The following is a 15,670-nucleotide window of genomic DNA, read 5'->3' on the forward strand; positions in this document are numbered from 1 at the left end:
AGAAGATGAAGAAGGCAAAGATACGTGCAGGGGCTATAGGCTGAGAGAAAGGAAGGATCTTGTATGCTCTCAGTAGGTTATATGTGCAGTTTCTCTGCAGGGTTGATTTCTTGTGTATAGGGGGGACAGAAGTTCTTGAAGGAAACTGTATAGGCACCAGGAATGATATCTTAGATATTGTAATTACAGGGTCACCAGAAGAAGATGAAAACCGAAAGGCGGCAGATGGCAAAGACCCTCCAAAGCAGTATAGCCTTCGACCAAGGCAATCTGCCATATGCTATCGAGAGCCACTGGAATGTAGGTTATGGGCACAGTTTCTCTGCAGGGCTGATTTCTTGTGTGTAGGGGGACAGAAGTTCTTGAAGGAAACTGTATAGGCACCAGGAATGATATCTTAGGTACTGTAATTACAGGGTCATCAGAAGAAGACGAAAATCAAGAAGAGGCAGATGGCAAAGACCCTCCGAAGCAGCGTAGCCTTCGACCAAGGCAAACTGGCATATGCTGTCGAGAGCCACTGGAATGTAGGTTATGGGCAGTTTCTCTGCAGGGCTGATTTCTTGTGCATAGGGGGGACAGAAGTTCTTGAAGGAAACTGTATAGGCACCAGGAATGATATCTTAGATATTGTAATTACAGGGTCACCAGAAGAAGATGAAAACCGAAAGGCGGCAGATGGCAAAGACCCTCCAAAGCAGTATAGCCTTCGACGAAGGCAAACTGCCATATGCTATCGAGAGCCACTGGAATGTAGGTTATGGGCACAGTTTCTCTGCAGGGCTGATTTCTTGTGCATAGAGGGGAGAGACGTTCTTGAAGGATACCATATAGGCATCAGGAATGATATCTTAGGTACTGTAATTACAGGGTCAATAGAAGAAGATGAAAATCAAGAAGAGGCAGATGGCAAAGACCCTCCGAAGCAGCGTAGCCTTCGACCAAGGCAAACTGGCATATGCTATCGAGAGCCACTGGAATGTAGGTTATGGGCACAGTTTCTCTGCAGGGCTGATTTCTTGTGCATAGAGGGGACAGAAGTTCTTGAAGGATACCGTATAGGCACCAGGAATGATATCTTAGGTACTGTAATTGCAGGGTCATCAGAAGAAGATGAAAACCAAAAGGAGGCAGTTAGCAAAGACCCTCCGAAGCAGCGTAGCCTTCGACCAAGGCAAACCGTCATATGCTCTCGAGAACGATTGGAATGTAGGTTATAGGCACAGTGTCTCTGCAGGGCTGATTTTCTGCATTTAAGGGGGATATCAGTTCTTGAATGACAGTGTAGATGTGTGCACACAAATAAGAAATGTTATCTAGGTTCTGGAAGTACAGGGTTGTCCAAAGGGGGTGAACACCCAGAAGGCGAAAGTGGCGAGGATACTCGGAAGCAGCATAACCTTCACCCAAGCAAAACCGTGGTGCAGGATCAAGCTGCACTGCAAAGTGCGATATTCACAGAGCCTCTCTGAAGGGCCAGTTTCTTGTGTATAGGTGGGGCATAATTTTGTGAACAAAAATCTATACACCTGCGCACCACGGTTATTTCAATTCCTTGCCTTCATTCTGCAAGTAAAAACCCCCACGGTTTTTCGTAGATGCCTGGTTAGAACTCAGTTTCTTCCTCTACTTGTTGTTTACAGCTTGCAGTACCTTCTTGGGGTTTCACTGCTCTGCTCTTATCAAGGTTTCACAGAATAAGCTTTGCTCTTTCTGTAGCTGAACTTCCCAAGTTTAAAAGAAAGATGTCCACGCAGAAGTAAAACAAATGACCTGTGTGTCCTCAAAAGCATAGTAGCAGAGCCCGCTTGCTTTTTGTGCTCTGTTCTGACTTTCAGTTCTCCTTCAGAAGCAGGTGTGCATTTAGTTCACTTGCCCTGTGCCTTGGTAAAAAACACTGAGAACTTTCCTCTGGTCTGGAGTTCAAGATGGTGAATCCCATCCCACTTCCTGCCTTGTTGACGAACCAGCTGTACCTGAAAAGCATGTGATGTGCAATATTCTTGTAAATGTTTTGCTTTCAGCGGAGTTGGGAGAAGCTAAGACATTTTGTTCAGGGCCGTCTTCTTCTCCCACACAAGGAGCTACGTCTACATGTGCTCGGTCACAAAGCCCTGTCGGCAAAAGACCAAACAGGTTGGTGGGCGTACAGCTAGTGACAGCTCTTGTTTATCGGCAGTGGTGTCACTCCCAGCACCGAGTAATGGAACAACCGTAACCCTTGTAACCGTGCCAGTCCGACCTCAGTGTCGAGGCGGCAAGATTTTTTTCTTTGGGAGAGGTGATCCTCAGCCTTAGAGAGACTTCCACTAGCCAGCAGTTTTCAGGAAGGCATGCTTTGGGGGCCAGTGATGAGACGATTCTGGAGGGAGTGGCTGAGATTCTGCAGCTGAAATCATAGAATCACAGAATCAGTAATGTTGGAAGGGCCCTCCAGAGATCATCTAGTCCAACCTCCCCGCTCAGCAGGTCACCTAGAGCATGTAACCCTTGTGTTCTGCACTTGAAGCCAGAATCCCCTTCCAGAAACCGTCACTAGACGATTTCATTGTGAAGTACAGAAATGATTTTCTTGACGCATGTAGGCAACTTACTTAGAGGGAGAGTCTGTGGATAAATGTTCATGTATTTTTAGTTGCTTCTGGCACACGATTCAAAGTAGCTTCATTTCATTCAACGTACAAGTGGAGGTGAGTTCTTGTTCCTATGGGAAATTCCACACAGCTGTGTTCTGCTTAGTGTAAATGAAGATGTTGGGAGCAATTGTGATTGTAAAGACAGCGCTGGCTATGACGCTCCGTATTCCCATGGTCCGTAGGGCATTAAATCGTCTGTATTTGTATCCAGTTTTGAATGCTGCCCGTTGTGTAGTCTGCACTGATTTTAAAGAAGACTGAGAACTTATGTCTAGATAGTCTTTTCCGTCGGCAGGCTGCTTGACGCAGGCGGTCCAGCCTGCTGAAAGCTCTGCATTTGCTTTCCAAGCTCTGCGTGACGCTGCGTGGTCTGCCTATGGCAGGGGGCAGAAGTCTACGGGAAGCAAAGGCAGGTGTGCTGGCCACTCATGCTGGCCATTCCTTGTGCGGCTGCTTTGGGCAGCAGCTTTGAACATTAAGTGCAGAGGAAAGCAGGGGGCATAAGGGGGGCACTCCTAGACTATGGTGACTTTGCACTGCTCTGGCAAGCCATATGAAAATAAATCAGACTTGTTAGAAGCACTGTGGTGGGGGTTTTTCAGTCACTCAACTCCTGACACGTCTTTCCTCTTGGAAATGAAATCACTAGTTCTGCCTGGAAGCGTTCCGAAACAAGGAAGCTTCCCAACCAAGTGTTCATGGCCCTATTGCTGACAAAGGCTCTTTGGATTCCGTGAGCAGCTAGAGCACGGAGAATGACGGCTATTGCTGGGTCTGAGCACTTAGGGATGTAAAAATGATCACTCAGCTAGTCTAATGCCACACAGGCCCACCCGTCTTTCTTTACTCTTGGCTATTGAAGACAAATCAATTCCCATGACTATTTTACTTTCTGGGAAGTTTATGCAAGTTTGTAAGTGCTCCTGCCCTCCCTTGCCAACATGAAAGAAACCAGAATCCCTCCAGCTGCATGTTCATTCAGAAGGCGCCTTTCCCTTTCTCCTTCATTCACACCAGGTGTCTTCCCCAGAACTCTGGGGGAAAGGGATTTGAGAGAAATGGCAAGGATCCAAAGAAAACTGGAACAGATGTGGCTGATCCAGTCGATCCAGTGCAAATAGATGGCTCAGTAAGTATTTGTCACTTATGGCTTTGGTGGGGACTTTTCCAGGGCTGATGAAATCTTTGCGTGCTGGGCTGTCTATGGCTGCCTCGGGTCACAGTTTTCTCTGAAGGAACTTCAAAGCTGTCCTCAGCATCTCCTTTCTGCTGGCAGATGACAATTTCTGATGAAGCCTTTCCTCGGGGGCAGCTTTCTCTAACCTACGAACTGTGTTCTGTTGAATTTCTCTTCAGGTGCGGTTTGATGGCGTGGGGGGTCTCTCTGACCACATTTCAGCTTTGAAAGAGATGGTCATTTTCCCGTTACTTTATCCGGAGTTCTTTGAGAGATTCAAACTGCGACCCCCAAGGTAACGGAAGGCGCATTAGAAGTGCATAAGCTAACGCCGCCGTGCTCAGAAGAATAGGAACCCGAGGTGTCCGTACAGCTGGGTGCTTGAAAAGTTGTGGTCACCCCTGCTGAGATTTTGCAGGGGTGTTAAGAAGTGATGTCTTCAAAATGGAACAAATCCGGACTGTATTAGGCAGACTCCATCTGCAGGCAATGCCTTGCCATAGTTAAAGGCTTGGTGGCTGCTCTCTTACAATGAGAATCAGTCCTGTAAGCCTTAGGACTTCCAACTGAAACGTTGCTGCGCCTGTGATGCTTAGACTAAAATAAAAATAGTCTGCTTCTTACATAGTTATATTGGTTCTGTGCTGTGAGATGCAATCACTCACAGAGAGCTTACTGTTGGGGTGCGTTCTTTTTAACATGAATGTGTTCTTCTCTTTGGGAGGAGGGGTAGTGTTCATTGATTTAATGGCTAAGAGAAGGCTGTTAGTGTCAAGTCTTGCCTCTTGTGAGAGCTTGCACCTGTTTTGACTTTTCTGCCACTTGAGCTCTGCCTGCTGCTACTCCTGGAAGTACTGGAAGTGTTTTAGTTAGGAGGAAAGGCTTGTTTGCTTTAGGGGTGGGGCTTGTAGTAGGCACTTTTTGGTGTTTTGGTCAGAGCCATGCAACTCTCTCCTTTTTCATTATTTATTTATTTATATTTTCATTTTTCGTTACAGAGGCTGTCTATTCTATGGCCCACCAGGGACTGGAAAGACCCTGGTAGCTCGGGCACTTGCTAACGAATGCAGCCAAGGCGACAGGAGAGTTTCCTTCTTCATGAGGAAAGGCGCTGACTGCCTGAGTGAATGGGTGGGAGAATCTGAGCGCCAGCTCCGTTTATTATTTGAGCAGGTAAGGTGGAAATGTGCACTCTGTTGTGTCAGAGCGGTGCTGGAGTAGTTCTGTGCTGGATGTCTTCCCGGAGAACTCAGTCTTCTGCGTATTTGGTTGGTTTCTCCCACTGAAGTGGGAATGTTAGTGTGTCCTTTCTCAGTGTCATCCTGCTTTGGATCAGCGGCTTGGAATCTTGCAGGTGTGCTGGCAAAGACGTATCAATAAGCAGGAGAATTCACTAGATCAAAGATTCCCTCCTCCTCCTGCTCCCCTGCCATACTACACAGACACACACACAAAACAAAAAAAAACCACCCTCACCCCACCCCCCAAAAAACAAAAACAAACAAACAAACAAAAAAAACCCCAGCACATGGTCATTGAATCATTGCACTGGCAGCTTGCCTCCAGAGCCTGTAATTGAGTTACTGAAGGCCTGACTCTGCTCTCTGGTTGCCCAGCAGCTGTGCAAATTCCTGGAGCCATCTGTTCCCAGGAGCAGTCACAGCTGCTTGGCGCAGGCTGCTGGCTTCTGTTACTTGTGCCACTTACCCCTTTGTCTCAGAGAGCAGAGGTCCTTGATGGTGCTCTGAAAGTCCAGGGCTGGTGACTTTGCAGCCACAGTGTTTTTTCATGCCTGTCCCCTTTGAGTAGTGCTGTGTTCTACCTAGGCCACAGTTGCAGTGTCTGCACTTTCCTTCCAGGCCTACAAGATGCGGCCTTCAATTATTTTCTTTGATGAGATAGATGGTCTTGCCCCTGTGCGGTCCAGTCACCAGGATCAAATTCATAGGTATGGCACTTTTCTTTCTTCTTTTCTCTTTCTTTTCTTCTGCATTTACACACAATCTGTTTGATTTCTGCAAAAAGAAGACCAGCCTGGTGCCTTTACATGACACACTAATTCATGCTGAAATCTTAGAGCACCATGATGCTCAGCCTCAGGTGATTTTACACACCAGAGCTGAAAAGCACGTGCTAAGCTGGGTGTCAGCACAAGGTCTCTGGTTACCCTGTGTGCTGTTTGTTTGTCTTGACGTGAGTCCTTCCACTAACCAACATCTCATCCAGAAGAGCTTATCCTTTGGAGTGGCCACTGGAGAAAGTCATGCCGAATGGAGCAGCACTTCCCAAACCAGTGAATCAACCCTTGTTCTTTTGTTAGTTCTCTTGTCACAACGCTTCTGGCGCTTATGGATGGCTTAGAGAGCAGAGGAGAGATTGTGGTCATTGGAGCCACCAACAGACTCGACTCCCTAGACCCTGCCTTGCGGAGGCCGGGTCGTTTTGACAGAGAGTTCCTTTTCGCCTTGCCCAATAAAGAGGTAAGACCCCTTTTAGTCACCCTCCTGCTAACGTGGCCAAGTCTTTCTTTGCAAGACAACCGTGCACCCACGCAGTACCACAGAGCAGGGAAGAAGGGAAGAAATGGTGCCCACGAGTTTGTCTGCTCTCATGAGCAGCAGAGAGGGTAGCATGAAACAGAGTTATCGTATGATTCGCTCCTGTAGAAGTCATCTCAAAATCCCTCCTGTGATTAGTCCTTGTAGCAGGGAACACTTGAGTGCATCTCTGGCAAAGATCGGAGGTGAAACACAGGCAAAGCCTGACATTTTCTGGGCTAGCGCTTTGAGCCACAGTTTTCGTTCCTCTTGGTAGGACTTGTAGCAACTTGAAAGAGAGCACTGGCACTACTTTGCAGAACAACCTGTGAGAACAGCAGACTTGATTAACTGATGAGTCCGTCACCATGAAGTTTTGCTGAATTGGAGAGGGTCTTCTCTGAGGATTTGAGAATCTTCTCTGAGGAATCTCTTTCCACCTAAGCTTTAGACTACCTTTTTTTCCCCCAAGAGCGTTCAGTCTCATACCTGTGGAGACTCGCCTCTTTATAGATGCCGGAAATGCCTTTCGTTTGCTTCCTGCTCCTCACAAAGAGCTGAACGTGGCAAACTGAGAATCACTGAACTTGGGAGAGCAGGCAGTGCGTTAAGAGAACTCTAAAGTTCCTGCCTTTTAGCAGTGTAAAACTGGCAGTTATATGAACGGGAGAGTGTTTGTGGGGTTGTTTGTTTGTTTTTCCCTGAGAGACGAACGTAAAGCAAAACGCCATCGTTTTGTATGTAGGCTCGAAAAGAGATTCTCAAGATTCACACGAGAGCCTGGAGCCCTAAGCCGCTGGATGCATTTCTTGAGGAGCTGGCTGAAAAATGTGTTGGTAAGATCAAAAATGCATTGAGCACCTGCACGTGACTGCATGCTGAAAGAGTCCAAGCTTGTACCAGGCAGTAAGCAAGCCCCTGTGCCTTGCCACAGAATTTGCCCCTGAGCCGGCTGGCAGGACTTGGTTGCTACCACGGTGGCAGGTTCCTGTCCACTTGCCTTGTTTTGTCTCTCAGAACACCAAAGGGTTTGGGGGGCATCTTCCTCAGCAGCAAAAAGTTTGCTCTCACAGGGGCTTCCTAAGCACAGGATATCCAGCTGCAAACCCCATAAAGGAACTGCTCTGCAGAGCGGTAACTCTTTTCAAATCACCCGCTGAACAGTTCCTGTTTGGGCCGCAGACAGAGACTTGACAAGCTGCCCTTTGGCAGCCATGTCCCTGACTTCTTTGTGCTGCCTGAGACTGACATGACACTGCATTCTTGTCTTGCTCATTAGGATACTGTGGAGCCGACATTCAGTCTCTCTGTGCTGAAGCTGCCCTCTGTGCTTTGCGCCGACACTACCCACGGATATACACGAGTCGACAGAAGCTGCAGATAGACATCGCTGCCATTGAAGTAGCAGCAAGAGATTTTGCGGAGGCTCTGCGGAAGATTGCACCAGCTTCGCAGAGGGCTGTGGCTTCGCCCGCGCAACCGCTGTCAGCCGTTTGTAAGCCACTGCTTCAGAGGACTCTGGAGAGACTCCTAAAAGCGTTACAGAGAGTGTTTCCCCAGGCAGCGCTTGCACTAAAGAAGGACCAGCAGCCAGGTAGAACAGTAACATCACTGCCTTCAAATTCTGCCACAGCAAACACTTCCAGCTGGTGCAGGCAGCAGAAACCAATCTTTCAGTCATGGTGGGATTGGTCTCAAACGGTAGAAACTTCTCGTTTGCCTATGCATGCCTTTACCTCAGGAATATCTGGAACAGAGTGCTGCCTAGCTTGTACTGCGGCTTCTGAAGCGCTCCATGCTTTGATCAATGGAGGTCGCTGACTGGTTCTATGCTGATTGCTTGAGGCTGTCCTACCGCTACTATGAACTAGTGGAACTAAGGAGAGCTGCTAGATTCTTTCCTCTGGGTAAAAGAGAGGCAGAAAAGCACTGAGGAAAGGCAGGTGGAGAGGCGAGGGGGTTGGCAGAAACATGCCGCCTGAGTTGTCCACCTTCCGCTACCTCCTCCTCGAGTGACCTTTGAGAGGCTGCATTTAGAAGACACCCTGGTCTCTATATGCCAGCTCTGCAGTCCTCGGACAAATGGGCGTTTGCTGCCGCCCCGTTCCCTTAGTTGCCACTCGCTTACTGTGGGCTCCGGCTCCAGAAAGAAGTGACCTTGTTGGGTGCTTTAGGTGTCTAGCGTTCAGTGTGTGCCTGCCCAATGAAGGAAGACAAGACCCTGGCTTTCAGCACTCATTTCAAAGCTGTAGGAGTGCAAGGGAGGCAGGTGTGGGCTCTTCTGGACAGTTAACAAACCTCTCTTGTCTTTCAGACGGTGCAAATCCTATCTTAGGAAACGGCTGCATGTATAGTCATGAGGCGTCACCTTCAGGTTTTGCAGAGGAGCTGTTTCATCAAACGGCCAGTCCTCAAAAGGAAACGTTCCTTCACTTGAACAGGTAAATGTCTGTGTGCTTTGGATTGCAGTTCTTTGGCTTGCTGCGTCCTTGCCGGTGGTCTCGGCTGTGGAACTGGGAGGGGGGTAGACCCAAATGCTTCTGACAGGCGTGTTTCGTAAGAATAAAGCAAGAATCACTAAGCCCATGGGGGAAGGGGTGCCTCAATGAGAATAACTGAATTAAAAAAATGTCTTGCAGTTCCATGTCCTTCCTGATCACAGAGCAGTTTCTCACCTCCTGTAGTGTGGAGAGTATTTGAGGAGGAAAAAGCAAAAAGCAAGGAAAAAGGAGAAGGGACTGAACAGCTGTGTCTTTACTGTTTACTTTGTTTTCAGAGTGCTTGCTTTCTTCTTGTTGTTCTAGAGATGCTTACTGCCAGCCCACGTGTTACAGGCCAAGGTTCTTAATAGCTGGAGAGCCCGGATGCGGGCAAAGTTCTCACCTGGCTCCTGCAGTAATACACGCGCTGGAGGAGTTTGCAGCTTACACGCTGGACCTGCCGGCTCTCTTTGTTAGTAGCACGTCGCCTGAAGAAAGATGTGCACAGGTATCTCTTCTCTCTTGCATTAACAGGAGTACTCTTCTAGCTGGGTACAGTTACAAAATGCAGCTAATACTGAGCCGGTAGCACTGCAGTCTATGTCGTAAAGGCAAGGACTCCCAGAACGCTTTATACTTGTGCACCTGTGTCTTTTGTTTACCTGGAGAAACTGAGCTAGAGTTAGTTGTGTTTAGCTCAAGGAGAGAGTAGGATGCAACATACAGGCTGAGTGCCGTTCTATTCCTTTTGCCTCTTGGGCAGGGAGCCGACTCTGTTGTTTGGCATCGCTGTATTTTCACAGGTTAACCCTTAGTAGAAGCACTTGAGAGCCGTGCAAGGGAGAATAGACGTGTTCCGTGGCTGGGGGCTCATCAGTCACAGAAAGGCAACATCTCCTTCTGGGTTATGTGACACTGGCATCCGTGGCCACCGAGCCGCAGTGCCTAACTAGTGCCCGGATATACTGCTGGTGCGTTCCATCCTGGAACAGCAACTGCCTGAGTGCTGGTCACCTGATCAGGTGCCCAAAGGTATTCAAGCCCAGAAAGGATGCTTGCCGCTCTGTTCATGGGGTAGATGCACTGCCACGTGGACTGGGCTGTAAGGAGTCACCTTACGTCTAAGCAGCTTGGAAATCAGGTCTCTTTCTAGTCTTGTGGCTTTCTTCCGACCTTTTCCCATCAGGCACTGGTATTTTGTAGCATGTGTTGACTGATAACGGTGTTGCTTCTTAGCAGCTTATTATGTGTGGTTCAGAATTCTTATGCAAACTCCCATTTGCATTAGTTGATCCGAGAAGCCCAGAGGACAGCGCCAAGCATCCTTTATGTGCCTCGTATCCACGTATGGTGGGAGGCTGCTGGCGTCACACTGAGAGCTACGTTTACAACGTTATTGGAGAACATTCCAGCATATGCTCCAGTTTTGTTGCTTGCAACGTCAGATGTACGTCACGCAGAGCTCACCCAAGAGGTATTTCGATTGCTGCTTTTCCTGCTTTTTTCTGTCTCGGTGGAACTTGCCTCTCCAGTAAGCACCTGGCTACTGCGCTGCCCAGAGCAGAGGGATCCTGATGTTACCAGGGCAGCCTGCCTGAATCTTTGGAAATTTGCTTAGGCAGTAATCACTACTGAACATGTTTGTCTACCAGACTTTTGAAGTCAAGAGCTTCCCTTTGACCCAGCCTTCTCCACCCCTATGGCCTTCTCAGACAGATGCCTGAATTCCCTCCTGGACAATAATCCCCGTGACTTCCACACAGTTATTGACCTGCTTAGTCAAGCGTACGCAGTGCTTGCATTGTAAAGGGTAAAAAACATGCTTTCTAAAATGATTTCTTGCGACAGCCTGCCGTTTCCAAAGGCGGCTGTTACACTGTTAACAGCGGCAATTAATTTAGACTTTCCATGCCTCAACAGAAATGATCATTCTTATTTCATGCAGGCCAAAGAGTCCTTCAAAGATGATGTTTTAGGATGCCACGGAGGCCTATGAAAAATCTAGGCCTACTTGAAGGCCAAGTAGCTGACTTGCTGTAGATTCTCTTGTACTCAAATCATTAGCCAGCCTATTCCGAAAAGGCACTCATGTTCTTGGAGGTGAACCTGAATTTCTGTAGCCTTATATCTGCAATGTCTTTCCTCCTCCCGCCTAAGGTCCGAGATTTATTTTCTGAGGCTTATGGAGAAGTTTTCCATGTCCAGTTGCCGGACGAGGAAGAAGGCAGAAAGTTCTTTGAGGACTTGCTTTTAAATCAAGCTGCTCAACCTGCTGCCTCCAAAAGGAAAGCAGGTGAGGAGCGTTTACAAGGAGGGCTTTGCTTACTGTTATGGGAGCAGCCATTTGGCATTTGTCTGGGCAACAGATTGTCGAGCAATAACTTTTAGAAGGCTTGCATGCTTTAGTGTGCTTTGAGTACTGCTGTCTAAAACACCTTCTGGCTGACTGCAGCTTGTCAGGAACAGGGCGTACAGCCTGCAGCATCTCCACCGGAGCCTCGACTGCCAGCAGAGGAGCAAATGAAACAGTTTGAGGAGCAAGCAGAGGAGACATTGCCAGCAGGGCCTCTGCCTTCCCATACACCCTTCCCAAATGGCAAGTGGCATTTTTTTTTGCCTTTCCTGCATAAGCTGCTAATGCCATTGCTACCCTCCCTGTTCTCACTGCAAACTCCCTCTTTCCCATGATGCTTTTGCTTCCTTTTCCTCTTCCTTTCCTTCCGACCTGCCTCCCCTGTGCCCAGACAGAGAGCAGTGTCTCGCCCTGTGATTTCCAGTTCAAAGGATTAGACCTGCCAACTCAAGTGGCAAAAAGAGGGGAGCAAGAGTAATAGCTATCTGAAGACAAGACCATTGTTTCTTCCCTGCCCTCTGCTTTTCCCATGAGAAGGACAGCAGGGAACAAGGGGCTGGGCTTTCTCCCCACTAAGGCCCAGGGTATGACATTGTGTGACAGCTCCTTATCCTGCTGGCAGGACTGGGAATTCTGTCACTGGTTTCATCCATGAGTTTTGGGCAATGTTCAGTGAATGCCAACATTGGCTCTTATCCTGGAAGGCATAAGCACAAGGTTGGTTGTAAAGCAAGTGAACTGAATCTGCAAGCGTACGAGCAGTAAGTGCTTAAGGAGCATTTCCCCTTCTCCAGCAAGTATTCCCTTAAGACTGCCTCTTTAACTCTTCCCACCGTTGAAGAAGAGCTTGCGTGCAGTGGCTCTTCAGCTTCTCCTCTACATTAGTTCCTGCAGTAAGACAGTAAGCAACTTGTCCTGCTGAGATAAGCTTCCTTTGTGGTAAAGCGTTCTGCCTGAAGTCTGAGCTGTGCATAAAATCCTGCAGCTGACTATTCTGTGAATGACATTCTGTAATCCGTTCCTCTTCTTTTAAAATCAAAAGGCCAAATGACCCCCTTCCCTTGCTCCCCCTTCTTTCTCAAGGTGCCTATGTAGTGGGACAGCACAGGGCTACTTCAGTGCCCTTGGTCCCTCTCCTGGTACTCCACGTCAGGTGACGATGCTAGAATTGAAGGAAGGACTGCATCGGTAATGTTTTGGTTTGCGCTTTCTGATGTCCCTGTGCAGCTGTATCAAGCAGAAAACGCAGAAGCAACGCATCACCGTCAGTCAGCGTAGCAGAGAAGAGGAGGAGATTCCCATCCAGCGAGGAGAATGAGACTCACGTCTGTTTAAGGGTAGGTTCGAGCTGACCGCTCTGCCTTTGCTTCCTGATCTGCTTCAGACACTTGAGCTGTTCTGCCAGCACGGCTGTACACATGTAGGCAGCTCCTGGGTCAAGAGAAGGAGCTGGGGAGGCTCCTGTTTGCAGCTGTCCGCAGCATTTCCAGGAGACCTGTGGCCTCTCTCCCAAACAGTGCCTCATACTGCAGCAGTATGATCTAATCAAATGCAGTCGTGACTTTGCTGCGGCAGCCTCTACCCCTTACTGTGCACTGGGCCACAGCAGTTGCTGCTGTTCTGGAAGAAGTTGCTTTGCCGTTAGGATCGTTCATGGGATAGACTGGGAAGTAACACAATGCTAGGCTTGTAACACAGCCTAAGGCTTGCTTTTTCCCTCGGAGGTAGGACCAATTCACCCATTTCTTTCCCCCCAAAATCCAGTGCAATCTGTAGTTTTGTTCTTGAAGTTTCACTCGTGTTGTATTTTGCAGAAAAAGAAAGCAGGATGCGAGTTGTGTTAGACTGTCCTGGTTTAGTTACTGACGATACCCAGAGCCTGTTTGAAAGAGCTCATGCGCTCTTGCACTTGTCTTGTCTCCCTTCCTCCTTCAGCAACTGCTGAGTGCTGCTGCTGGGATAACAAAGAAGTTCAGCATCTTTCACCGGGAAAAACTACATGTTATGCTCAGCCAGTGTATTTACCGGCATCGACAAGACGACGACAAGACTCAGTTAATAGAGGTAGTATTTCTCACGGCACTTCCAACCGCTGTTACACCGCTCCTGCACGGGTACAGTGTGGGTATCGTGTCTTCATCTCAATCTTCGTCTCTTTACCACATAGTAGTCCGTGTAATATCGGAGTGGTTCATCTCTGCCTGGGAGAACTCGGTGCATGCTGCAAAGCCGTTGTTGCGTTTGGCATGGCTGTTGGCAGTTTCAGCAGGGCTAAGACCGAGCCGGAAGACAAGGGATTGCACGCACACAGCCCTTTCAAAGCAGTTCACCCTGGAAGTTGTGAACAGCTTTTCTGTCAGGCCTCTCCTTGGGGAGGGGGCTGTGAAAGAAGGGCCCTGGTCTCCGTTTGTCACTACCCCTTCCTCCCCTTGCCGGCAGGCAAGCATGGTAAGGAGCTGGGAAGAGATTTTTCTTTAGTGCCGCCACCATAACTCTTCTAGACTAGCACGTGCGAGCGTCTTGAATTGCGCACAAAGGGAGATTTCTGCCTCGGCTGGTGCTAGATAGGCCAGAAATTCCGGCTTCACGTTCAAGAGCCAGGAGGCAAAATTGGTTGTGCCTCTGCAGTTTGCCTTGAGAAGAGGAGGTCCCTTCTCCTAAGCCCTGCTCGTCTCCATCCCGTCTCGCACACCTGACAAAGAGGATGTCTCTCCTCAGCACACTTTTTGCAAGCACTGCTGATCCAGGCTCCCTCTCTTCCTCTGCTTGGGACACGTGGGGGTGCCTCTAAAGCCAGAGGGGCTAAAAAGACATTGTGATGGTTTCAGCACACCTAGTTGCCCTGTATTCTTTCCTTTTTAGGAAATGAAGAAGGAAATTGGAACGTTCCTTGGTGCCAACTAGTGTGAGCTTCTGAAGACTGACTCCAGCTCCGTGATGTTTTGTTTTAGTTGTATGCTGCCTGCTTCTCTGGGCCTGATTCAGTCACGAGAGCTTTGGCTCCATCTGAACATAAGGAAAGACTTGTTTATTGTGAGGGCATCAGCACACTGGAGCAGATTGCCCAGAGACGTTGCGTAGTCTGTACCCTTGAAGCTGTCTGGATGGGGTGCAGGGCAACGTGCCTGGTGTGACCCTGCTTGAGCAGGGGGGTTGGACTAGCTGATCTCCAGAGGTCCCTTCCAACCGCAACCATTCTGTGCGGCGCGATTCTGTTTATATATATAACATGTATATATGTATGTGTGTGTGTGTATGTCCAACTTTCACCAGTGTATCTCCTATTACTTACAAAGTCTAATTTATTAAAAGGGGTTGGTAACATTTACATTCGTAAAGGTGTGTCCTACCTTCAAAGTGATAAATGGGAACTCTAGAACATCACTGTGTATACACAATACATTGTACAGTCAAAATAGTCCTCTTTTGACGGAAATGTAGACAAATAACTTGTTGCTGGGAGACTAGCTCTGTGTGAATACTGAGTAATGTAAAATCAGCTAGTCTAAGGAAAATAAAAATAATCTGGAACAAGCCCAATACGTGAAATGTGTGATCCTAGAAGGTATTCTAAAGGACTGTACCTATTCTCAGACAAACTTCATTGCTTTAAAACTGGAATTTTATGTGCTAGAATAAAAGAGCAGAAGAACCTTTGGAGAGCAGTAGTGGATTATGGTGGGGACTATGAGCCCCTGTTGTACCGGTGGAAAAGCAAGCACGTGCATTAGCACAGGACCTTAGCAATGTTTTGCCTGAAATGCACTGTGCAATACTAATCATCTAGACTCCGGTTTGCAAAACTCCAGCACATGTGCTGAGAGTGACTCCTAGCATAGTCTTGCTTTCACCAATCTATGATGCAGACAAACTTTGTCCTTTTAGTTTAGAAAGACAAGAGTTAAGATGGGATATGCCTGTTATCAATCAATATATCAGCGGCCGAAGAGAAGAGCTGAAATTTAAAATACGCAAAAGATCAGCAGATGCTTCAGTTTAAAATGTAACCTGCAGATGTAGTGATTGAAGTAGTGGGAAATAAGACTCAACACAGTTGCGGTTCTTACAAACATACACTGATTTTTCTAATGGTGTTGAGACACTGAAGTTCAGCTTCCACTGAAATGTTTTTGAAATTTATATTAATAATTTAAAATAGAGAGAACTCTAAATACGGAACCATAAAACACAGATAAATAGAAGACCATTACACTAGCCATATTTGGAAGGTTATGTAGAGAGCACAAAACTCTAATCACAACAAAATCTAACTGTTTCAATGCTGTTTTGAAGCATATATTTCATATAACCTCAATGCTATCAAAAAGGCTGCCGCAAGACGGCACCACAGTATTTTGGGTGATGACATTACCGTGTCATAATAATGATTTTTTTTCTTCGTGTAAGTATAAAATAAAATAGCTGTGGATATAAGAAATGACCTTATTTGAAGACAATGTGTACAAGAAAGAATCTTTAATGCATTT

At 47.6% G+C, this 15,670-nt stretch overlaps 1 protein-coding gene across 1 annotated transcript; it reads left to right on the plus strand.

Moving 5' to 3' along the window:
* The first annotated feature begins 225 nt into the window (after positions 1–225).
* LOC134143575 (ATPase family AAA domain-containing protein 2-like) lies at positions 226–14,087 on the plus strand. The gene is made up of 18 exons (XM_062581701.1): positions 226–300; positions 417–527; positions 643–753; positions 3,667–3,765; positions 3,993–4,108; positions 4,812–4,986; positions 5,673–5,761; positions 6,134–6,293; positions 7,096–7,186; positions 7,630–7,944; positions 8,665–8,791; positions 9,155–9,338; positions 10,119–10,304; positions 10,988–11,123; positions 11,283–11,426; positions 12,411–12,520; positions 13,119–13,247; positions 14,046–14,087. Exons 1-18 carry the CDS (start codon positions 226–228, stop codon positions 14,085–14,087), a joined length of 2,400 nt encoding a protein of 799 aa, XP_062437685.1.
* The last annotated feature ends 1,583 nt before the right edge of the window (positions 14,088–15,670 follow it).

This window comes from Rhea pennata, chromosome 8 (assembly GCF_028389875.1).
Source record: "Rhea pennata isolate bPtePen1 chromosome 8, bPtePen1.pri, whole genome shotgun sequence".
Classification (NCBI taxonomy): domain Eukaryota; kingdom Metazoa; phylum Chordata; class Aves; order Rheiformes; family Rheidae; genus Rhea; species Rhea pennata.